The sequence below is a fragment of the Alexandromys fortis genome, unplaced genomic scaffold, assembly GCF_014885135.2.
Source record: "Alexandromys fortis isolate MF-2015 unplaced genomic scaffold, M_Fortis_MF-2015_v1.1 scaffold_23, whole genome shotgun sequence".
Taxonomy (NCBI): Eukaryota; Metazoa; Chordata; class Mammalia; order Rodentia; family Cricetidae; genus Alexandromys; species Alexandromys fortis.
The window spans coordinates 3,407,066-3,432,488 of NW_026067907.1; the positions used below are offsets into that span (position 1 = coordinate 3,407,066).

The following is a 25,423-nucleotide window of genomic DNA, read 5'->3' on the forward strand; positions in this document are numbered from 1 at the left end:
AGAGGTACACAGTGCAATCCTAGCAAACAAACAAACAAAAACAAACAAAAGCACACCAAATGTTCAGAGAGAAAACCGGTGCCCAGCACTGGGCTTACTTCTCTGAATTCTCTTCCTTCTGAATCCTTGGAACAAGTCTCTCTTCTTCAGCTTTCTCTCACCCACCTCAAAAACAAAGTCCAGAGACCAATGCAATCTCAGAATGATATAAGTTACATTTTTTTTTTTGTTCACTTTCAGGTTCAATTCTTAAAAAAGGTGACAGTGGTCAGGCGCTGCCTTTCAGAGCACTGTTTTCATCTGAGGCTCAGGTTCAGTTGTCCCCATCTTAAGTAAAGGACACTGGGCACACAGAAGTTAACCTACTGCACATGAAACATTAGTAGGCACAAAGCCTATGCTTTAACCCACCTATTACTCCAGACCTCTTTTCCCTCTCAAGATGTATTTTATTTTTGTGTATATGTGTGAGCATCATGACAAGTGCAATGTCCTTGGAGGCCAGAAGAGGGCGTCAGATCCCCATAGCTAAAGTTACAGGCAATTATAAGCTGACCAACAAGGGACCCAAACTCGGGTCCTCTGCAAGAGTGATACATACTCTTAACTGCCGAGCCATCTCTCCCTGAATTCTTAATAATAAATTATAAAACAACACAGGAATTCAAAATGATACATTCATAAAGTAGACTGCTACAACCAGTATAGTTCTGTTACAGGGTTAGGATATTTTCTTAGGATAAAAGGAGTTGGACATAGCTAATGACTTTGATACGATCAAAGTACTTTTGAGTTTTGCCCTCTAATTGTAAACTGCCCGAAAGGCATCCTGGACCTTTGCAAGTTCCATGAAAAGGGGAAATGTCCAGGTCTGTGCACTAGAGGTCCCCCTTAATGGTGGAGCTTACCGTTGCCTTTTGTTGTCTCTTAGAGGAAACCCGCCAAATTGGCCAGGTCTTGGCTGCAGACATCAATGTTGACCAGCAGATGGCACTAAACTCCCAAAGATCCATAGGTTGTAGTTTTAGCTCAACTATTCTGTGATTAGGATTACATCCCTCAGGACAGGCTGTGCTAAGTGTGTTATTTTAATGTATATCTCAATATGATGTTATTTAGTTACCAGTAGAGTTTAGAGTTTACTCAAACACACACATACATACACTCGTCTTCTGAAAAAAATCAAAAATAAAAGGAAAGATAGGTTTTTTTGGGGGGAAATAACAAGCAAAAGAGGATATGAAAGAGATTTCGTTGGCAGGATTGACAGCTCAGACTGAGTTTTCAGGCTCCTTCCTGTATGAGATCTTATCAAACCCTATAGACACACTTGAGATCAGGAAGGTGAGGAGACCACAGGGTCCCAGTGCTTGCCACTGTCTCTCTTCCTGCTTTCATGGGCAGTTCAGGTAGATGGTCCATGCAGGGCAGGGTAAGTGAAGACCTGGGTGTGTCAGAAGATGGGGGGGGGCTCCACAGTGTGTTCCTGGCTTTCTACGTCATGCGAGGCTCCCTCAGGCCCCAAGCACTCACCCCACTACTTAACAAGAATTTCTGAGGCTCCAGCGGCTTAGCTCAGCATCTCACCCCTGTGTACCGAGACCTGCAGCAGGCCTACCGACTTCTTGTCTTGGGGACTTCACTTAGGTTACCTCATTTATAACTGCAACCTACAGAAGACGTGCACCAAGATCCCTCATCCAAACCCAGGCCTGGTGCCTGTCATGAGTCTCAGTTTGCTGCCCGTTCCATCTGTAAGGCGTTCCAGGAGCAAAACCCCACCCACTAAGGATGACAGTGGAGAAAACGTTAGCATCTTTCTACGGTCACTACTGAAACAGTTAACTCCAGATCCCGTTACGAAAACTATGCCCCATGTGAACCCAGCCTCGTTGTATGGAGAGTGTGGAGAGACTCTTCCTCAGAAGAGCCAGGTACTGGGGACAGCATCCAGTGTTTGGATGGCAGGAGCAAGACATCTACCTGTATTGGGGGGGAGTTATGTACATGTATGCTAATGAGCACATGTGTACATGTGTGGAGGCCAGCGGTGTTCCACTTTGAATTTTGAGACAGGGTCTCGTTAGCCTGGATATCACCAACCAGTTCAGGTGGGTGGGCTGCCCCGGGAACTCCAGAAATCCTCCTGTCTCTGCCTCCCCAACTCTGAGACTACAGGCGAGCACCAAAGCAGCCAGCTTCTCGTGTGGGTTCTGAGGAACCGGCTCCTCATAGGGGGTCAATCGTATGTCTGTAAATGAACTTAGCAAGAAACTGTTCCTCAAACGATGCCACAAAATTGTCCTGATCAGTCAACCGTCAGAAATGAAATAAAAACTTCAGCTCTGTGAGCGCCATCGCCCTCAAGCCTCAGCGAGTCCTCTACGGCATCCCTCGGTTCTATGTCTTATTAACAATTTCATTTTTATTGTAGGGTGCTCGCCCCAGCCCCTCACACCGTGCGGAGCTTCCTCTCTTTCCTCATCGACACTCACAGCATGTCCAGACAGGCTCCTTCCACTCTCACCAGTTAGTGCCAACGGACAAAGCTTCCTTTACGAAGATCACGGTGGCAAGTGACCTCTGCCGCTCTCACTCGTGGGTGCCTGCCCCCACATCGAAATCTAAACGACTAGAATCCTCAAACCTCTGAGGATCAGGGGAAGGAATTTCATGCCGAGGGACATGGGCTTCCCGTGATCTCCGCACCTTAAAGAGAATTATTTTTGTCATGGTTCAGAGATTTCAGTCTGTACTCATTGGTGCCGCTCAGTCTGAGCCTGTAGTGAGACCGAATGTCATGGCTACCGGAACATGTTGCAGACAACGCTGCTCACCTCCTTGTAGCCTGGAAGTAGAGAGGTAAGGACCTGGAACTTAACCTATAAAGGCAAGGAAGTCTCCGTGATTCACTTCCTCCAGCTCTGTCCCTTCTCCTGGTTTCCACCACCTCCCAAAACATTACCACCTGCTGGGAAAGAAGCATTCTTTCCCAGCAGCCTCTGTACAAGCCTCTGTAGAACACTTTATATCCAAATCCCGGCAGCAGTGCCCAGCACATTTACATAGCAGTCAATCAGCTGCTTCAGGCTCAAGCCTTGCCCATTCATCATGGCTGCCCTCTCCTGCCTTGCTTTAGTAACCTGCAACATGGAGAAAGACTCCAAATCTGTTCTAGGGGTGTACAGGTTCTCATTCAGTTCTAAATTACACGCCAATCGCTGTCACAAAGACCCTGTTGATGGAGATGTCCACACTTTGGCTGCAGGGCACAAATTAATCTCCCACCGGTTAAGAACATCCTCCCGCTTTCACAGAGCAGGAAGGCGCTGCCTGGCTGCTGGAGGAGAAAAGACATCGATGAGGTTACCCAGCCCCGAACCCTACATGCATCAACACCAGCCTTGGGGTGAGATGTGTCCTGTAGCACGGTTGTGGAATAACTGTTAAACTGGGACTAACTAATTTCTGATTGGATTTGAGACAAAGGGAGTAGGCCCACAGAGCCATTCGGAATTTGCTGTTAGAGAAGCAAACTATCAAACAGTTTTTCTCTCTTTTATTTTCCTTTGCTTTCAACTCTATAACACAATGATATCCGAAACAAAGCAGTTTCTGTATGATTTTGGAAGTTGCTTTTGTGGTGGTGGTTTGTCGTTTTGGTTTGGTTTTGGTTTTGGGCTGGCCAAAACCAAAACCTGTGTAACAGCCCTGGCCATGCTGGAACTCGGTCTGTAGACCAGGCTGGTCTCTGACTCAGAGATCCCTCTGCCTCTGCTTCTGGAGTACTGGGATTAAAGGCGAGTGCCACCAATGCCCTTTGCTTTTGTGTTTTTTAATGGAGAAGGTCTTGGGGGAGTTTCGGTTCCTCTAGGATGTACAGCTCCCTGCTGACTATTGAGTTTCTACCCATCCACACACTTTCACTGAGTGCTTCTCATCACACAGCCAAGCCCACTGTTTGAGGTACTCAAAAGAGATAAGAAGACAAGAAAATTCACCTATTCTTGACCTATTACATTGGAGAAACAAGACGTTAAGCAGGCACAGCGGCCTTGCGACACAACCGGCACGTTGGAGGGCAGAGCTCTTGCCTTTGTCTAGACAAGAAAAGGACTGTAGAGGCAGTGGTGTTGCAGCCTGCACTCGGGAGAACTGTGAGCTTGCACACTGCTCAAGCTAGGCAGGGCATTCTACAGAGTATTTACAAAGCAGAAAGAATGCAGCAAGCACGGTGCATTTAGGAACTCACAAATAACCTGATATATGTATACACACACACACACACACATATAACCTGATGTGTGTGTGTACAATTTTTTTAAAGATTTATTTATTTATTATATATACAGTGTTCTGTCTGTCTGTACGGTTGCTGGCCAGAAGAGGGCACCAGATATCATTACAGATGGCTGTGAGTCACCATGTAGTTGCTGGGAATTGAACTCAGGACCTCTGGAAGAGCAGTCAGTGCTCTTAACCTCTGAGCCATCTCTCCAGCCCCCAATTTTATTTATTGAGCTCTACATTTTTCTCTGCTCCCCTCCCTGCCTCTCCCCTCCCCTCTTCAGTCCTCCCCCAAGGTCCCCATGCTCCTAATTCACTCAGGAGATCTTGTCTTTTTCTACTTTCTACTTCCCATGTAGATTAGATCCATGTATGTCTCTCTTAGGGTCCTCACTGTTGTCTAAGTTCTCTGGGATTGTGATTTGTGGACTGGCTTTCTTTGCTTTATGTTTAAAAACCACCTATGAGTGAGTACATGTGATAATTGTCTTTCTGGGTCTGGGTTACCTCACTCAAAATAATGTTTTCTAGCTCCATCCATTTTCCTGCAAAATTCAAGCTGTCATTATTTTTTCTGCTGTGTAGTACTCCATTGTATGGATGTACCACATTTTCCTTATCCATTCTTTGATCAAGGGGCATTTAGGTTGTTTCCAGGTTCTAGCTATGACAAACAAAGCTGCTATGAATATAGTTGAGCACATGTCCTTGTGGCACGATTGAGCATCCTTTGGATATATACCCAAAAGTGGTATTACTGGGTCTTGAGGAAGGTTGTTTCCTAATTTTCTGAGAAATTGCCACATTGACATCCATATGCATCAGGACTCTATTCACATAGGCAAGACATAGACACAGATTAGATGTCCCATCAACTGATGAGCAGATAATAAAAATGGGCTACCTAGCTGGGCGGTGATGGCTCACACCTTTAATCCCTGCACTTGGGAGGCAGAGGCAGGCGGATCTCTGTGAGTTCGAGGCCAGCCTGGTCTACAAGAGCTAGTTCCAGGACAGGCTCCAAAGCCACAGAGAAACCCTGTCTCGAAAAACAAACAAACAAACAAACAAACAACAAAAAATCCAAAAACATTTAGCAGTACTTCCGAGACAGAATGAAATAGCCCTACAGCCCAGATTGAAGACCTGTTGGTACTGATTCGGGTCCCACCAACTAAAGCATAAAATGATCTGCATGGATGAAATTTAGGATTCTTGGCTTTCACAAGACTCACATCTTCTTCTGTGTTCTTATCTTACTTAATATCCATGAAGGAATTTGTCCTTGAATCTGTCCCAACATCAGTCCTTACAGATAGACCCTAGTGGAGCTTGCTCCCAAATCATCTCATCTTATTTTACCTGTAACGTGGAGGATGTGAAAGACTTTCTGTCTGAACCGTGAAGGGCAATTTCAACTGTCGCCTTGATTGGACAGAGAAGAACCTAGGGAATTAGTAAGGCTCACACCTGTTATTGTTACCCACTGCTATGCTTCCTGCCCACCTCGATACGAACTACTCTGTGCTACATCCTGTGTACAGGGAGCTGAGTGGCCTTCTCCAGCCACAAGCTTCATGTGCTGCTCGAACACCTGGGGCCAGGCAACCAGAGGCCTATGACGAGCGCGATAAACAATTCCTCCCCCACCCTGCTTTTGTCAGGTATTTTGCTATGATGAGGAAAGTAGAGCTTGCACACTAGCCAAACGAGGATCGTTAAAGCCTACGGAGTACTTATTCTGCATAAATACTTCCATTAGGGAACAATATTCCAATTGCGTTTTCATAAAGCTGCCTAGACAAAAATTTTTTACCAGAGGATCTCTCCATGTACCAGGGATTTCAAAGCGTCTGGTATTACCATGTTTGGGACAGAGAAGCAGACAGTGAAGATTGACAGAGTGTCCTACAGCAGAAGCATATTACGGGGAGGACAAGGGGGAACAGCCAGCAATAATAAAAGGCTATCTTTCACTGCGTTTAAAGAAAAAGAGAGACTGTGTGTGTATGTGTCTGTTTGTTTGTCTTTACACTGGGTTTCCTGTTCTTCCCTGTCCCTGGGGGAGGTTTCATTCCTCTAGAGAGTTTATTGGTGTGATGTGGAGTTGAGCCAGGGAGCTTGGGAGCCAGGTGTTGAGCTATTATTACTAGATAAATATAAATGCTAAGTGAGCTGAACAGGTCCAAGGAATGTTTCACTGAGGAAATGAGGTATCCGCTGCACCGACTCCTGCACCGAGGATTTATTTGGTGCTCAGTGGCACAGAAAGGTTGTGCGGGCGGGGTGTGTTTAGGAGGTGATGCACTTGACTGGGCAGGAGGGCGGACTTATTGCATCTGTAGCAAGAGTTGAAACGTGAAGCAAATGAGTATGATCAGGGTCCATTGGCTGTGTCTACGAAACCCTCAGGAAACAAACTGAAAATATGACGGAAACAAGATTTTATAATGATTTCATTTAAGGGGTGGGGAGACAACTCAGCGAGGAAAAGCACTTGTCATGGAAACTTGAGCTTGATCCCCCAAGTAAAGCTCTTTGGGGGTGCGGGGGCAGAGACAGAGCGTTAGTAAGGGTTTCTGTTGCTGTGTGGAGACACCATAACCACAGCAACTTTTATAAAGGAAAACATTTAATTAGGTGGCTTACAGTTCAGAGGTGCAGTCCATGATCATCATGGTGGGACATGGTGGCGTGCAGGCAGACATGGTGCTGGGGAGGGAGTTGGGAGTTCTACAACTTTGATCCTGCAGGGAACACCATGTGTGGTTTGAGCATATATGAGACCTCAAAGCTCGCTTCCACGGTGACACACAAGGCCACACCAACTCCAAAGCCACACCTCCTAATAGTGCCACTCTCTATGAGCTTTTGGGGGCCAGTTACATTTAAACTACCCCTAAGAGGATTCCCCAGACGCTAGAGGACCAACTAGCCAGAGGATGCAATAGGAAAGAGACCCTAACTCAAAGATGAGAAGGCCAGAGCCAACATCAGAAAATTGTCCTCTGAGCTCCACACAAGTGTCATAGCCACGCCCACTCTGGGTCAGGGCACGCCATTTACTCAGGTCAGATATTTTAGCGGAGGGGAGTATGATGATGTCAGTCTGCTAACAGCATTAGCCAGAGGAGGCATCTAGATGAGGGCACGGCAGGCTGGTGAGGTGGTTCCGTCAGGTAAGGGCATTTACTGTACAACATGATGACCCAAGTTCCACCTCAGAGCCCACAGTCAAAAAAGCCCAGATCTCCAAATTGCTCTCTGACCTACACACACACACACACACACACACACACACACACACACACGCACGCACGCGTGATAAAAGTGAATCAGAATGAACGCTTGGGGAAAGTGAGCAGAGTGAGTCTCCTCATTCATCCATTCTCTTGGCAGGTGTGTCTTGAGCGTGCTGGGTTTCAGAAGCGCTCTTTGCTAAGGAGGCGGTGCGCACAGCTGTACGCGGCCAGGAGCCAGAAGAATGGTCCACAGTGCTTACGTGAGATGTTTGTGGTTAACCGTTCTCGCTAACCACAAGCATCCCTTGTAGCCAGCTTAATTTAAGACTACCCTGACAGCTTTCGGTTCTGGGTTTATGCTAATTTGCCTAGCTATTTGGAGGTTCGCATTTGCAATTAAAATGGTCTATGTAATTGTTAGAAAACGGCTCTGTAAGTGAAATGAAAAACAATTTTGTGCTGTTAAAAATACATGAGCAAGAAAAGAGACAGAGAAGAGGAGAAAGGGGAGAGAGGGAGGGAGGAAGAGAGGCAAAACCATGTGAATCCAAACCATCAGGAGGATGAGGCAGGAGGATCCCACATTTGAGATCAGCCCGGGCTCTGTAATGAGACCCTGTTTCAATAAAAGCATCCCGCTTTCGAGGTGATTAGCAGGCTTCAGTCCCAGCACTCGGGAGGCAGAGGCAGGTGAATCTCTGAGTTTGAAGCCAGCCTTGTCTTCAGAGTGAGTTCCAGGACAACCATGGCTACACTGAGGAACCTATCTCTATCCCTCCACCCGCAAAAGACTGTAGAGGTGGTGAACTAGATATAGAAATAGGATAGTTAGGGAATTTGTCTTAATGTTAATGTCAGAAATAAGAGGAACCAATTGAAAGTATGCTGGCTAATTTTGTGTTGACGTGACACAAGCTAAAGCCATCAGGGAATAAGGAGCCTCCGTTGAGAAAATACCTCCATAGGACAGAGCTTCAGAGAGTCCTTTAGGATGTTTTCATAATTAGTGATCTATGGGGGAGGGCCCAGTTTATAGTGGGTGGGACTATCCCTGGGCTGATGGGCCTGAGTTTATAAGAAATCAGGCTGAGCAAGCCATGAGGAGTAATCCAGTAAGCAGCTCCTCTTCAATCCGTCTGCATCAGCTCCTGCCTCGAGGCCCCAATCCAGGTTGAGTTCCTGATGTGGGATTCCCCTGTGTATGCTGTGAATTTTTGGCATTGGTTAGGAAAGGAATTGCTTTGGGCCTATAGCTAGGCCCAAACAGAGCTAGGTGGGGGAAACTGGAAGAAAGGAGGAGGAGTTAGAGAGAAGCCATGGAGCCACCGCTGGAGAGAGACGTGCTGAAACTTTGCCGGTATGCCATGACCTCGTGGTGATGCACAGATTAATGGAGATGGGTTAAATTAGTATGTAATAGTTAGCCAATAAGAAGCTAGAGCTAATGGGCCACGCAGTGATTTAATTAATACAGTTTCTGTGTGATTATTTCGGGGCTCGGAGCAGCCGGAGACCAACAAGCGGCCCTTCCTCCTACAAGTTCCTGCCTTGGTTTCCCTTAAGGAACCGTGATATGTAAGCCAAATAAGCCCTTTCCTCCCTAAATTGATTTTGATGGGGCATTTCATCAGAGCAATAATAACTCCAAGACAGACACTGAAGTTTGGTTAATTATGTCCCTCTTGGAAGGCAGTCCATGGAGCAGGGCTTGGCTCGTGCCGTGTACTTCATTGGAGTGCAGTCCCTTAGGGCAGCGCTTGGCACGCAATTCACTGAAGTGCAGTTCTTTTATTATATCTTATCACAGACTTTACTAGAGTACAGTCCACGGGGAGGTGCTTTGCCGGAAGCAAAGACCTGTATTTTGTGTATGCCATCTTACGTTCACAAGTTAAGTAAGATATTCACCTTTGCAGCGCAAGTTCCAGACCTAGAAAATTAACCTAGTGAGACTTGCAGGCCCCAGGCTTTAGAAGCAAATAGCATTTCCTTTATTAGTTAACAATCACAGGCCTCAGTATTTCCTTATCAGCTAGGGATGTCTCCAAACCTGAATTCCAGCATCCTAACTCCCCCTCACCTTGTCTGTTTGCTATATAACAGCTCTTGAGGACTAATAAAGTGGCACCTGGATCAGAAAGCCTGTCTGGCTGTCATTTCTCTGTCCCCTCCGTTCTTCTTCCTCCTCCTGATTTATCAGGGACCCTCTGTTCGTGTCCCGCTGGACAGGATAGTGCTTGGCACATGTCATGCAGTTTGGACTGCTTAGTAGAGAAGCTGCAGCCAGTTACCACAGCACTGTTTATGTCCCAAGTTACCATACCACACGTTCTAAGTGGGAAGACTGTGGAGATGTCCCCACTGTCCTTACATCTCTGAGAACCCCTCCTGTGAAATGATGGTGAGTTTAATCTGAGCTGGCACCAGTACAGAACCTCAGGAGCCATTAGACTCCGGATGAGGTTCTGAAGCAGGACCCACCGACCTGGATTTAGTTCCAGCTGGAGTTCTATTGGCCCAGCAAGCACCATGGAGAGATAACTTAATAGTTACATTACTGACTAAGTTTCTAATAGTCACCTGAATCAATTTTGGTGTAAAGTTTGCATAGGATTCTCTTACACAGTCAGATCTGGCACTGTCTGGCCTCCATTCACTCTTGGCAGACTTGACCAAAGCTGCTCCTCTTAAAGGAGAATGCTCTGGAAGTGTGCTACAGTCTCCACCATCTTTGTTACCTCCACTTACAGCGTCACACAGACACCTGGCCCTTACTTCTTCCAAAGTTTACACTCTAGCTCACCGAATGGGGGGGGGGGAAGGGTCAACACTACATCGCACAACAAACCGTACATTTATAGGGCTCCAAAACAGCCAGAAGATCATAGTGGTTGTTTTTCAAATCCTTATGCACATGCTGATATAATCAGCAAAAATCCTAGAATTGTTGTGAATTGTCTTGTGTTTGTGTGGACGTTAATATTGGGGAAAGGGGCTTGCATATGTGTGCCCGTGCATGTGGAGACCAGAACATGACATCCAGTGTCTTCCTCAGTCGGGTTCTCAAGCTTGAGGTCACGTCCCTGTGCTTACAAGGCAGGTGCTTCAGCAATTAAGTCATCATCCCTGTTCCTGAATTAAATTGTCTAACATTTATTCCATAGTGTAGAGGGTTTTTTTTTATTTTTTAAAATTAAATAAGGGGAAGGTGACATTTGACATGTCAATGGTGTTTCTTTTAAAATTAACTTTTTACATGCGTCTATTGATTGTATGTTTTATGGGAGTGGTGCGTACCACGGCATGCATATAGAGACTGGAGGAAAACTTGCAGGAATTAGTTTTCTCCTCCTACCGTGATGGATCCTGGGGACTGAACTCGGGATCAGACAACTTTACCTGCTGAAACATCTTGTTGGCTCACATGTCCATGGTCTGTGAATGCAGATGGCTATAAAAACATTTCCTGGACTCTACATTGAGAGTCAAGCAAATTTTCAGTTACATCAAGAGTTTTAAGTCATTGGGCAGTGGTGGCACATGCCTTTAATGCCAGCACTCAGGAGGCACAGGTTCAAGACTGACCTTGAAAATACTAATGCTCGTGCTCGCTTCGGCAGCACATCTACTAGAATTGGAAGGATACAGGGAAGATTAGCATGGCCCCTGTGCAAGGATGACACGCAAATTCGTGAAGCGTTCCATGTTAAAAAGAAAGAAAGAAAGAAAGAAAGAAAGGAAGGAAGGAAGGAAGGAAGGAAGGAAGGAAGGAAGGAAGAGAAAATACTATGCTCAGCCAGACATGGTGGCACAGGCCTTGAATCCTAGTGCTTGGGAGGCAGAGGCAGGTGGATCTCTGAGTTCAAGACCAGCCTGGCAGAGAGAGTGAGTTCCAGGACAATCAGAGCTCCGCAGAGAAACCCTGTCTTGAAAGAAAAAAAAAAAAAAGAAAGAAAAAAATACTAATATTAAATATTGGCAGCATATTCCAATAGCTAATGCAGAATAGTGATCATTAATGACTGGTTATGGACTATACGAAGATCATCACATGCATAGTCCCGTTTTAGTCCATACAATTACTTTACAAAACAAGAACTATGATTCTATTTTTATGGATGAAGAAAATTTTTATTGACACATATACAAGTTGATACAACAAATCAGATTATCTATGGAATAGGTAAGTAAATGCCAGATCCACCAGAATCAGAGTGTGAGCTCATACATTCATGATCTAACATAACAAACATAACCCATATATAAAACTGTAGGGAATGGAAGAAAAGACAACAGTGAAAGATCCTGTATCTATTGTGTGCTGTTGGTGACACCAGTCAAAGCCAGTCTTCTGCACGCATAGCAGGTTCCTGTCCATACCCCTCTCTCCCCATCCCCTTCAGTCCTTGGCTTTTTTAGACAGGCTTGTTATGTTAGATCAGGCTGTTCTTGAACGTAAGATGCTCCTGCCTCAGCTTCTGCCTTCTGAGGTCTGGGATGGTAGGTATGTGCCACCATACACAGCTATAATGTCTCTTTGCAAATATATTTGGGTGAAAGTCACATGCTAAGAAAATGTCACATTATGATCCAGAGTCAGGCTAGACGTCATGTATTAAATATAAAAAGTGAAGTGACACAAAACTAAAGTTGAAGGATGAAAACATATTCATAAGAAGGAAAACAAAGGCTGTGGCCCTGTGAGATGGTTCGGCGAGTTAGGCTCCTGCCACTAAACCTGATGGCTTGAATTTGATCCCTGGGGCCCACATGGTAGAAGGAGAGAAATGATTCTCACTAGTGGGCCTCTGACTTCCCCATGCATGCACATGTGTGTGTGTGTGTGTGTGTGTGCGCACACACACACACACACACACACACACACACACACACACCTCACACCCCTGAATTCCTCAGAGGATCAGGAAGGGAAGCTAGGATTTCTGCTTATTCTGTTGAACGTTCTAATCAAAACAGCTTATATCATCCTGACCATTGCTAAGAATGTGGAGATGGTGAAACAGCAGCCACTGAGCCAAGATAATATTACCAGAGCAAAATAGAATCAATGGAATATTTTGGTTACTATTTCAAAGTGACTTCCTCCAGGTACAATGGCACATCCTATAATCTCAGCATCTGGGAGATGGAGGCAGGAGGATAAAGAGTTCAAGGCTAGCCTGGGTTACACAGGGAGTTTGGGGCCAGCCTAAGCTACATAAGATGCTCTAGTAAGAAGAAGGAGGAGGAAGAGGAGAGGAGAGGAAGAGGGTGAGGAGGAAGAGGAGAAGGACAAGAAGAGGAGGAAAAGAAAGAAGAAAAGAAAAACAAGTAAGCTTCCCTCACAGAGAGTTATGAGAACTGAATGGTCATAAAGCAGAATCAAGGGGAACATAGGTTGAGAAATGCAGTCACTGAAACCAGCAAAAGTCGGGCAAACAAACAAGCACTGTTCATCCTACCTGGACGGGTGAGGCAGCCATGCTGATTTGGGCCAGAGCTGGGAAACTCCACAGAACTGAGGGCTTTTTGTGCCAAAACCCGGAAGTTCTGGGCAAACTGTCAGGAAGATGGGACCCCTCTGGGAGACAGAAGGAAGGAACACAAGTTGGAAATCCTTGAAAAGTCATGAAAAAAAGCTAGTTATGAAAACTAGAAGCAAAACTGTCAACACTTCCCCAACAGGAGATTTGGGCGAAGAAATAGTTTAGGAATAATAATGAGTCATTTTCCTGAATTAAAGGAAATGAAAGATCTGAGGAGAAGAGGATTTGAGACTGCCAAGGAAAATGACATGCTTATTTTATTCATCCAAGACAGAGAAAATTCTGAAAGTATTCCAGATGAGAATGAAGAACCCACAAAAAAAGTGAGTATCGTGAGTGGCAGCGAAAGCAACACTGGGTACAGGAAGGCAGGGGATACGATTTTTAAAGTGACAAATAAATAAATAAAAAACCTCAGAGTTTGTTACGCTAAACTTTCCGAAAAGACAAGGCTACAACAAAGATGCGTTTTGGGGATGGGAGTGAGCTGGAGAGATGGTTCAGTGGTTAAGAATATTTACTCCTCTCGCAGAGGACCTGAGTTCCTTGCCCGGCATCGACGTCTGATAGCTTGCACTGTCTTGTAACTCAGCTAAGCTCAGGGGGTCTAACACATCCTCCATAGGTATGTGCACACATGTGTGTATACACATATGTAGACACATGCACACATAAACAAAAAATCAAGTAAATATGTGTGTATGTATGTATGTATGTATGTATGTATGTATGTATGTATCTATCTATCTATCTATCTATCTATCTATCTATCTATCTATCTATCTAATTAAGATACACTTTATGTGATGGCATAAATATATTGAACTTATAGTGATCTGCCTGCCTTTGCTGCCTGAGTGCTGGGATTTAAGGCAGGCAGCACCACACCCAGCTATGATGAATAATTTTGATTGTTGGCTTGATAGTATTTAAAGTCCCTGAAAATAAAGCTCAGGGTGTGTTTCCAAACTGGTTTAATTGAAAAGGGAAGGCCCTCCCTAAATGTGAGCGATGGCAGCATTCTTGTCTGTCTAGTTCCTAGTGGGTGTTCAATGAAACCCACTGCCTCAGGCTCCTGGTGCCATGACTTCACCACCAGCATGGGACTGACCTGTGATCGTAAGCCAAAATAAGTCCTTTCTTAAGTTATGTTTGCTAGATATTTGGTGACAGCAACAGAAAAAGCAACTAATCCACTTTAAGACAGAAGGACTTAGAACTTTGCCGTATTTTAACAGGTCCCCAGACCTTAGTAGTCCTCCAGACCTTAGCACAACTGATTCCATGATGGAAATACCATTCAGGTCCTATAATTCAGCATGTAGACAGCAACACCAGCCAAAACAAAAGCCTAACCCATCAAAGTCCATAGTCCTGGAAAAGACTCTGAATGTACCAACCTTGCTCTTTGGCTTCTGTCTCTGAGCTTCTGGCTAACTGTTCTTGTTAACTGAAGTGTGTCAACCTGGAACGTGGTTTTTGTGCTTAAAAATGCACCCTGGGAAACACACCTATGGCTACACTGGGATCCCAAATACCTAGAGTAAGTTGCTGTCCTACCACTGAAGACTTTCTGTCGGCTTAACCCAGCGTCAGGTGAGTCTTCCTTGGTGGATACCACACAACAAGATGAATCTCTCTCTGAACGCATGCACTCTTGGGAAACGTTCTGTTAGAAAGGAAATAAATGCAGGAGAATACCAGAACACACACAGAAACTCAGGCCTTAGTGACACCTGTGTACGCTAAAGCAGTAGTTCTCAGTTTTCCTAATGCTGCGATCCTTTAATACAGTTCCTCAAGTTGTGGTGACCCAATGAATAAAATTATTTCTGTTGCTACTTCAGAACTGTAATGTTGCTACTGTTATGGATCATAATATAAATATCTCAAACACAGGATATCTGATATGCGACCCCTGTGGAAGAGTCCTTTGACCCACAAAGGGGTCGCAACCCACAGGTTGAGAACCACTGCTCACTGTTCTGCTTGTGGCAGAAACAAGACGTGCATTCAGCAACTCAGAACCTAAGTTCTTACTGTCAAATGCCCAGGCAAGAGGTGACTGAGGTGGTAAGAGATGAAAATACACTAGGTGCTGATAAGTTTATAGAGACATTAAGTAAGTGTAGGGCTTAAGAAGCTAGTGGTAACCATATAAAATGCCAAATCAGAATCCTGTAAATATTTTCCAATTGAAGGAATATAATCACAAAATCTGTAGTTCTTCAACAAAACTCAGAAAAGAGAAATCAACTAAAAAATGAAAAATAGGATTTTATGAAGTACTAATATGGATAATAGATACAAGAAATGAAAGTAAGGGGAAGGTTATGGGATCTAGAGGGGGAAATGGAGGGTAGTGGGGGAAAACAAATATATTTCTTGTCTCATAAAGAGTTTAGATTTAATATATATTTAATATAGAAATATATTATATAATATATTTAATGAAAGCCGAAAGAAAACTATCTGAGGGGAGAAAAGGGAACCAATGGAGGGGGCAAAGGGGTCAAGGTAGAGTAAAGGGGGCAAACATGAGACAGTACAGTAAAACGCATCTATGACAAACTTTACTACTACTGCCTAGGAGCTGGGCAGTGGTGGCGCATGCCTTTAATCCCAGCTCTTGCGAAGCAGAGGAAGGCAGATCTCTGAGTTCGAAGACAGCCTGATTCACAGAGCAAGTTCCAGGATAGCCAGGGCTATACAGAGAAACCCTGTCTCCAAAAAAAAAAAATAAATAAATAAATAAATAAATAATAAAATAAAAAGTCTTAGGACCCAGATGTGTTGGTGTATGCCTTTAGGTTGGTCTATCTGTGAGTTTGAGGCCAACCTTGTCTGCCTACACTGTGAGTTCTACAACAGACAGAGCTACATAGTGAGACCCTGTCTCAAAGCCCTCCATCAAATATGTTATTCTATTTAAGCAACTTACAGCCCTGCTCCAGGGAAAGGTTTCCCCAATGTAACAGCTCTGCTCCAGCACAGCTTGAGAGGGTTTTCCCAGGGAAGTCCTTACAGTTCTGCTCCCATCCCTTCCCCCACCCCCCAGAGTAAAACAACTCTGCTCTGCTAGGGGAAGGCTTCTTCAGGGAAAGCCTTATAGCCCTGCTTCCAGCTGCTTCACCCAGGCTCTGATATGGGATGTCCTTTTGTATATGTGTTACTTTGGTTGGTTAATGAATAAAGTTTCTTTGGCTTATAGCAGGACAAAATTATAGTCAGACTGGAAGCTATATATAAAGAGAGTAGGCAGAGTCAAAGAAGCCATGTAGCTGCCAAAGGAGGAGATAGAGACACTTTTCCTAGAAAGCCATAACCTTGTGGTGATACACAGATTAATAGCAGTGGTTTAATTTAAGATGTAAGAATTAGTTGATAAGAAGCTTTTGCTAATAGCCCAGACAGTGTTATAATTAAGACAGTTTCTGTGTGATTATTCAGGCCTGAGTGGCCTGGAAATGAAAGAGCAGCCTCCACTTACAGACTCCCTCTCTGCTCTGGCAAAAGCAGGCCTTCACCCAACCCTCATTTACCAGATTTATTGAGAGTGAAGAGTCCAGGAGAGTGTCTGGGAGGGAAGAATCCAGGACAATGGCTGCCTCTGCCAGGGTGGAGGAAGGCAGCAGCAAACTGAACAGCTGCAGGGCTTATATAGAGGGATTCTTAGGGGTGGAGTTTCTCCAGGGAGAAAATTTTCAGGGTGGGAATTGGTCAGATCTCAGTCCCTTGAGCTCAGATTAGCTAGATCTCATGCTCAGGGATTGGTTAGTTTTCTGTTCTGGGATTGGTTCATTTTACTGCTCAGGGATTGGTTGGTTTTCTGCTTAGTTGGTCAGAGACAGGTTTGGCTCTGGTTTCAGGGCCAAAGTGTGTTTCTTTCAAAGGCCCCTTTTAGCTTTTTGGCTCTAAATTCAAGGCCAAGGCATATTTCTTTCACTGGCCCTGATTCTAGGGCCAGGGTGAGTTTCTTTGGCTGGCCCTTTTATCTTGTATGGGAAAAAAAATGAGCTCATCTTTGTCACTAATGTACACACTTCCTTTAGTAAATATTAAAATTATGTATGTCAAAATTGTTTAAAATAAATGATTCAGTTTTAGTAAATGTTTCATTTGCTTGCCTCTTTTATATACCTGTGCTATCCAGTTCACATGAAAAGTTCTTAGAAAAAAGGAGTCATAAGCTAGGAAAATATAAAGATGATTTATGTTAACTATGCTTTATTATATTTATATTAAGTGCTATATTAACATTTTACCTTCATGCTCCAGAAGGAGGAACTGGATCCCATAGGACTACAGTGTACAGACACTTAAAATCTGCCATGTAAGTGCTGAGAACTGAACTTGGGACTTTGGAAAGAGTAGCCAGTGCTCTTACCCACTGAGTCATCTCTCCAGCCCACTGAGCCATCTCTAAGCCAAGCTGTCAGTGAACTTTTAGAGCAGCCGTGAGACTGGTTTTACTGTTGCTCCTTGATGCCTATGGCACTCCCATTAGGGGAGCACGTTACGCCAGGGCACCTGAAGAGCACCTGTGCTGGCTGGACTTCTTGCGCAGTACTTTCTCTTTTGCTCAGGTTGAGGTAGCTGTCCTCGGGGTCTCCTGGAGTGCAGGGGGGAAATGGGCGGACTCCCTTTTCATCCTGACCTGAATTGTAGCCCTCTGAGGTCCCACGTGGTTCTCCCCTGGTCAGATTCTAAGTTTTGACTTTTGCCCTCTTTCGCTTAGGAGCTTGTCAGAGCCCAAAGGTCAAGTTTGCCTGGAACGAAAAAACCCTCCCAAGGCAAACACCATTTCAGGGTCTCCCGTTCCTCTCCAGGTCTTCAGCCTTTATCTTGCACTCAGTTCTTTCAGAGCCTACCAGACTTTTTTTTTTTCCTTCCCCAGCATCTGTTGTTTCCATCAGTGAGGCTGCTCTGATTGCAGGAAGCTTATTAAAAATTTGCATTCTGGTTCTGTCAAGTCCACTTCCTGGACTCTTGTTTCTGGAAGCTTCCATGCATGGTTTCCCACTACCATTGTGGGGACATTTGCTCAAGGCAAAGAGCACCTGTGTGGGCCTGGGCTGCCTCAAGAATCAAAACAACCCAAAACAACAACAACAAACAATCCAAACATGGCTTTTTCAGTCAGCGTTCTTTAATCATATTTGCAACAGACTTTTTGCCAGACACCTTCATGGCTCTGTCAGTTGCTTTCCTCCGGTAGCCTCTATTTCGTTGTTGCAGCTGACTGGCAGATGACCAATCCAACACCAACTGAAAATCATTTCTTTGCATGAGGTTTTTCACATTGCCCAGGTCTTAGGAATTGCACCACAAATTTGCTTTTGAGGTGATTGTGGTTACATAGTCACAGGGCAGCATTTCCCCTCTCCCCACTGTTTCCAGTGTTGACACAGACCCGTTTCCTCACCTGTCCCCTCCTCACCTATGGGCATTTCTGTGTTTCCTGCTCCCTGTAGACTTCAGCCATTTTGTTGCTGATGCTACCCTGTACTTTCCATCCTTAAAGAGCTTAAGATAGACTGCCCATGCTTATCAGGCAGGTGGTAACTTTGAAATCATTTGGACTACTAACTACACCCTATGTCAACAATATTGGCTTTTGCTTATTGTTTTGTTTTTCAGACAGGATTTTATGTAGTTCAGATTGTCTTTGAACATGATATGTGACTGAGGTTGGCCTTGAACTTGGGATGGTTGAATGCTAGGGTTTCTATGATGTGTAACGACATGTAATTTTTTTCAGTGCTGGAGATCAAACCTAAAGCTTTGCACATCCTAGAATTACAAGTGCAATTAAATTAAATCTTGTAATTAAAATGACAAGAATTATAATTAATTACCTTACTTAAAGGCATCCTTCCCTCTTTGTGCAGATATGACCACACGGGAAGAAAGGTCACTGACTGATGTTAGAACGGGTACTGTCCTCAGGCCTGCTGCTCCTCTGCTGTTCCCATCTGTGGCACCTTTGATCCTGCTGCTGTGACCTAGGATACCTTGATGGACACTCAGGAATCAAGCCCTCTATTTCCTGTTCCCCCTTAGATGTTATTTTACAGTGGCCTCTTGGTGAAGGGTGTTTAGTAATCTCTGGCCATTCACACCCCCACATGACTTCTTCCCTCATTCTTGTTGAAAGCCACAGGGACTAACTTTAAAGGAGCTCCTAGACCTCTGTCTAGATACCTAGCTACCAGGGTACCTCCTGCCACCTCACCATTCTTTTTTTTCTTAGAATTTGCCTCTCTCTTTCTTCTTTTTTCTCAAGACAGGGTTTCTCTGTGTAGCCCTGATTGTCCTGAAACTTGTTTTGTAGACCAGGCTGGTCTCAAACTCAGAGATCAGCCTGCCTCTGCCTCGTGAGTGCTGGGGTTAAAGGTGTGCACCACCGATGCCCAACAAATCACATCATTCTAAGCCTCTGCTTTATTTACCTGTAAAACTTAATGTTTTGTTGTTCTAAACTAATCAGAAGGCAGGAAAATTCTATGGTTTCCAGCCTGCTGCTATCCTGCAGAGGTCAGATTACCCCAGATTTTGGGAGCAGGTGCCTGGGACCAAATCTCTCCTAGTTAAGGCTATGTAATCCTCCCCAGACTTATGACAAGCTGGAATCCATTTTCTCCACCTGTCACAATTTGATTCTAACTTTAAGTTGGCCTAAGAGCTCTGTCAGCAACACCAGCACATGAATATGGAATCCTACGGAGCCGTGGGAGGAAGTTTTATTTTCCTGAGCTTTGTGGCAGAAAAAGTTGAATTTACCTATGTAAACAAAAATAGCATCCTTTCTCAATGAAGAACAATTTACTCTCAAGAGGAAAACTCAAATGGCTTTCAAAAATAAAAAAGCTTGGCGACTGTCCTCACTGCGTTTAGCCTGCAGATTTTTGGAAAGTGTTGGGTTCTTAGCCTCAGAGTGTTACACACCACCTGAGCTGCTTCCATACGGCTGTGGTGGAGTACCGTGGATGGAGCCGAGAGACAGTGAGAGCATCCGTGCGTACCTCACTCTCCAAGAGTCCTGGAGTTCAAGAGCAAGGTGCTGGTGGGCTGGGTCTTTGAAGGCTTGAGGATGCCTTTCTCCTCTAGACTTCACCAAGGTCTTGCCCTTGTGGGCCTCTGCATTTTCACCTCTTCCGGCACCCATCAGATTGGCTTAGGACCCACCCTGTTGGCCTCGTTGTAATCGGGCTACCCCAGTAAAGGCATTGTACCTCCAAGTACAGACAGAATTTTTAACAACCAAAATTTGGGGGCCAGCATAAATAGCTCAGTTTCCCCATGTTATCCATTACATACCAACTCCTAATTTGCCCCTCACCCTACCACCCAGTAACCCTAGTCTGTCTATACGGACCAGCACGCATGCTCTTCTGTGACTGGCTTATTTCACTTAGCAGGTTTTGTTTTATTTTGCTGTGGGTGTATCAGAAGTCCCTTTCATTTTCAGGACTGGATAGTTTTTTATTCTATAGATACACCCTTTTTGNTTTTTTTTTTTTTTTTTTTTTTTTTTTTTTTTTTTTTTTTTTTTTTTTTTTTTTTTTTTTTTTGAGACAGTACACGTGTTGCTTTCACTGGTTGATGAATAAAGCTGCTTTGGCCAACGACTTAGCAGAGTAAAGCCAGGTGGGAAGTCTGAACAGAATAGAGAGAGAAGAGGCGGTGTCAAGGAGACCCATGTAGCTGCCGAAGGAGAAAGATGCCTCAAATTTCAGCATGGCATGATCAGAGACCTTTTGCAGGGTCAGTTATGAAAAACAAAAACAACCAACCAAACATGAGCAACAGCAACTAGCTAAGGGAAGAGGCACATAGAAATACTCAGGTGGGCAAATGCTATGTTGTCAGCTAACAGAGGGATAGTGAGTGGCATGTGCTGGGGTAACAAGGCCTTCGCACCCCTGTAAGTTACGATGTATCTGAAGGGCAATGGAGAAGCAGCAGAGGGATTTATCTAAACCAGAGATATGTCTAAAACAGAGCCTCCTGGCTACTGTCGAGATAATGCCAGGTACGCGGAGACAGCAGGATCCTCAGGCATGGCCCGTGAATCCTGGAAGTGGTGTGCGCTTGAGATAGCAGGTGAAAAAAAATTGGAAGCTTCCTGTCACTATTTTTACCTTCTAACAGCCAGTGCCAACAGCATATCTGTGAATGAAGCACGTACAGACCCTAAAACGCCAGGGAGGCACTTGCTTTGTGTTTCATAGGGCTCTGGACTTAAGAAACACTTTAAAGCAGCCCGGTTTCTCTTTTTCCTTTTGCATGCATCTGGGGAGAGCTATGGCAAATGGCTTTCAACAAGGGTGGTTAGGGTGGCCGTACGTGTGGGAATACCCCTCGTCGTTAAAACTTCAAAAGAAGCACGACAGCGGTTCACCAGTTGCACTTCTCGATCCTAAAAGCTGTGTCCATCCTCTGCACTGATAATCTGGGGCAAAAATTCCTTGAGAATAACCCATTTCCTAAAAAAATATGGGTTGCTTTTCCGCGTCCAAACGGGACGTTCTGGGTTCCATCCCGCCTCGGAGATGCTCAGGCCCCTATCGCTCAAGCCCGCATTTCCCTGCTCCGTTGCGGCATGCACGCGTCCCAAGCCAGCTTTTGGGTGGAGCGTTCGCTCCCCGCTCCTGGGACGCTCGGGGACACGCTGCCGAGGAGGAATCTCCCTGGGCTTCTCCTGCAAGTCAATACCCACGAAAGTTGTCAAAGGCACTTGCACCCGGCCTCCAGGGCCAACGCCATCCCACTGGGGAACGGCCATGGAGACACTGCCGTTCCCTCCATCCCTCCCCGCCCCCCGCCCGCACTTCAGGTTCCTCTCAGAGCAGCGCTCCTCCGCGGGACCCGCCACGGTCAGTGCCTCCCGTCCGCGCCGCAGCGCTCGCTCCCGGGGCGGGCGCCGCCGTCCCTCTCCCGCCTCGGCGATTCGGGCTGCTCTGGCCCGCGCCGCGCGTCTCGATGGTCCGGCGCGACCGCGGGCCACGCGCGGCCCGGTCGCCAGGGGGCGCGCTGGCCGGCGCCGCCGACTCCGAGTGCGCGGCCCGACCGCGTCCGCCATATTGGATGCCGCAGCCGCCGCGGTCAGCGCTTCCTCCTGTGTCTTCGCTGCGCGCTTGCAGGTTTGCGCGGCCTAGGCGGCAGCGCGGCCACACGGGAGTCCGCGGGAGGAAGAGGAAGGAGGGGAAGTGGGTGGAGAGTGCAGGCGACCGGAGCCTGAGCACCGAGGCCGCTGCCGAGCGGGGCGGAGAAGCAGCGAAGGCGCCCGCTCCGGCCCCTCCCCCGCCGCCGACCCGCCCCGGCGGCCTCCGTCCTGCTCGCTGCGCCCGCCCCGCGGCCATGCCGGGGCCTCGCCGGCGCTGAGGAGCGTCGCCTGCCCGCCGTGTTCCGCGGCCTCCTGGGCCCGTCGTCCGCCCGCCCTTCCGCTCGCGCCGCGCCGGCCGCCGCCTCTTCCTTCGCCGGGCCCCGGGCCTCTGCGCAGACAACATGGAGGCCGTGAAGACCTTCAACAGCGAGGTTCGTACCGCAGCCCGGCCTCCCGCCAGGCCTCAGCCGGCCCGGGGCTCGCGTGCCGAGCAAGGGCGCGGGCCGCAGTTTCCCTCCCGGGTGGGGCGACGGCGGCCGGGCGGCCGTGAGGCGGGGGGGAGGGGAACGGCCCGCGCCCCTCCCCGGGCCAGGCAGGGCTGGGGGAGGGCAGGGGGAAGGGCAGGGGGAGGGCCGGAGGCCGGGCCGGTTCCCGAGGCCGCCGCGCCACGCTCCCGGGTGGGTTCGCCCGAAGCCTGGTCCGCCCACCCGCAGCCCGTGGCCCTGCAGGGTCTGAACTGTTGCGGGACATCACTCTGCAGGTCCTCCCGGGTGATTGAGGAAGCTGACACACGGATGCGAGGCCTTGGAGAGGACCCACGGGGTGGTGATCCGAAGTCACGTTACACGTAGTGTTTATTATTGAGGTTCTGTTGACTAGGTAACTTGCCAGCCAGGGACTTAGCTAATTGGATGGTTGGTAGGGAGGCAACATTATTCTGTGATTTCTCTCTTCCCCCACTCCTCTCCCCTCATTTTTTCCTATTTCTTCTAGCCTTTCTGATCATGAGTTAGGGAGAAAGACACGAATATTAGGGAGACATTGTGCACCCAGAAGGGAAGAAGCTGAGAGAATCATTTGCCACAGGCTAGTTCATGTGTCGGGTTAAGTATATATAATATAGAACATATTTTATATATTATATATTACACACATATAATATATATTATATATGCACACATATATGTTATATATTATATATGCAGACACACATATTTTAAGGCAGGTGTCCGATTTTCACTGCTGAATTTACTGATCTGATTGGAAGTCAGGCTTCGGAAAAAATCAATTTCTTTTTAAGGAATAATATCACTAGGACCTAATTTGAATATTAAATGTAGCAAATACCAGCTCAGTCAGCATCATTGTAGTCTTGTACCCTTTAGAAAAATATTTAAATGAATGCAAACTAATTAGCATAGTTTTCAGAACTTTTGATTGGAAGTACTAATGCTTTACTCACTAATATGACTATTAATGTTTTAAGTACATGATCTATTAAAAGAGAACTTGTGGATGTCCACATATGTTTTTAAATGCCTTTATGCAATTTCATCTAAATTTTTTTCCTGTTTAAGGCAGCATTTGGGAAATGCTGCAAAGGGGTTAAAAGTTAGATAAATTCATGGCTCTTTAGTTATGCATGTTACTTTAGGTAGTAGTAAACTTCCTGACCATTAGAGCGATGCATTCGGGAAGCTTCTGAATTATGCCTGGTAGTCGGGTCAGATAGTCCCTTATATAAAATTTATTCTCCCACTCAGTGATCTATATTTAGAATATGGAATAAAGGGAATTTAGTGATAACTGTAATTAACTACTTTTAATATTTTGTGGCTATAGAAAAACAGTCATGTGGCTTTTTAAATTTGCTACATACAGCACTAATATTTAAATTCTTTAGTACTGAGGCCAAGAGGTGGATCTCTGAGTTCAAGGCCAGCCTGGTCTACAGAGTAAGTTCCAGGACAGCCAGAGCTGTTATACAGAGACCCTTTCTCAAAACAAAACAAAATCCCTCCTTTCTCTATTTCCAAGTCTCTGGACCATGGTAGGTGTAAACAAGACTTAGTGCTCTGGCCACAGTAGCGCAGTGTGGAGGAGGAACAGGCTTTCCCGTGTCTGCTGCAGCAGAGTGAGGTCCAGTTCTAGTGTGTAGCCTCCTCAATTCCCATCTTTTCCCTAAGGATTTCAGACAACTTAAACCTTTACCTTTCTGTCTCACTATGATGGAAACTTTTATTGTTAGAATGATCTAGAGTGGAGTTAGGCTGGACTCAGACTGGGAATTGAATGCTTTCCATGCTTAGGTTAGGACTCCATCCATGAGTTAGAATATCCCAGTCCTGTTCTTTGCTTTGAGAGAAGTCCTTTCTTAGGTCGCCTAGGCTGGTAACTTTTGAACTCACTCAAGTTCAGATAAGACTTGTATTTATTATGTGATCCTCCTGCCTCAGCTTCTCTAGTAGCAGGATTCTCGGCTTGCACTAGACTTGGCTTTGTATACTTTTGTTTAAGCACAGGATGCATAGGCTTGTTAATTTAGAAAAGAGGAAATTGATTATAATGCTGTGCATATGTGGCTCTTGTGTGGTCTGTTATTGCAGGAGAGCCCTGGAGCAGTTCATTCATCTCTGTTCTGTTAAGTCCTGTTTTGTAAAGTACAGAGATGAAAAGAAGTCTGAATTACAGGCTTGGGAGGAAATCATGTTTTCAAGTGTTCACAGTGAATTTGGGTTTTAAGGCATCAAAATTCAGCTCATGGTAATAATAGCTATCATTAGTATTATTGAGACGGGGTTTGTCTGTTGATTCGGTTTCCTGAGTGCTGGGATTACAGGTGTGTGGCACCACACTCTAGGCTAGTTTAAAGAATTATCATGACTGTTAGTTACTGAGGCATTTTTAAACCTTCAAATACTTAAAATATGAAAGTTGGGTCTCCTGACACACACTAGTAATTTCAGAACCTAGGAGGTTGAGTCAGGAGGATTACTCTGAATTTGAGACTGGTCTGGGCTACATACTTTGTTCTAGGCTAGACTGAGCCATATTATACAGCCCAGTCTGAAATAAAAACAAAACAAACATGCTTAAAATATGAAAGGCTTGCTGATTCTTAGGCTTTATAAGACTGAACTACCCCCGTCTTATTTCCTGTTTAGCAGAGAACATTATCTTGGAAATAAAATGCTAGAGATTGTGAAGCTAAGAATACAGCCTTTTTTAAAATTAATCTG

General features: G+C 45.7%; 1 protein-coding gene and 1 non-coding gene across 7 annotated transcripts in view; both read left to right on the forward strand.

Moving 5' to 3' along the window:
- The first annotated feature begins 11,133 nt into the window (after positions 1–11,133).
- On the forward strand, positions 11,134–11,240 carry LOC126497859 (U6 spliceosomal RNA). Its single transcript, XR_007590700.1, has one exon. It is a non-coding gene; the product is annotated as a U6 spliceosomal RNA (small nuclear RNA).
- An 11,198-nt stretch (positions 11,241–22,438) lies between these two features.
- Positions 22,439–25,423, forward strand: part of Scaf8 (SR-related CTD associated factor 8) — a 186,016-nt gene continuing 183,031 nt past the window's right edge. For 5 of the 6 annotated variants that reach the window (XR_007590657.1, XM_050135813.1, XM_050135812.1 and 2 more), the window contains exon 1: positions 22,439–22,615. Coding sequence is in view for 4 of the 6 variants with exons in the window: in XM_050135813.1 (XP_049991770.1) it covers positions 22,586–22,615 (30 nt within the window). In the remaining 2 variants the exon portion in view is untranslated. Of the gene's footprint in view, positions 22,616–23,042; positions 23,064–25,423 lie in introns of those variants that run through there. The other variant, XM_050135816.1, reaches the window with a different exon arrangement.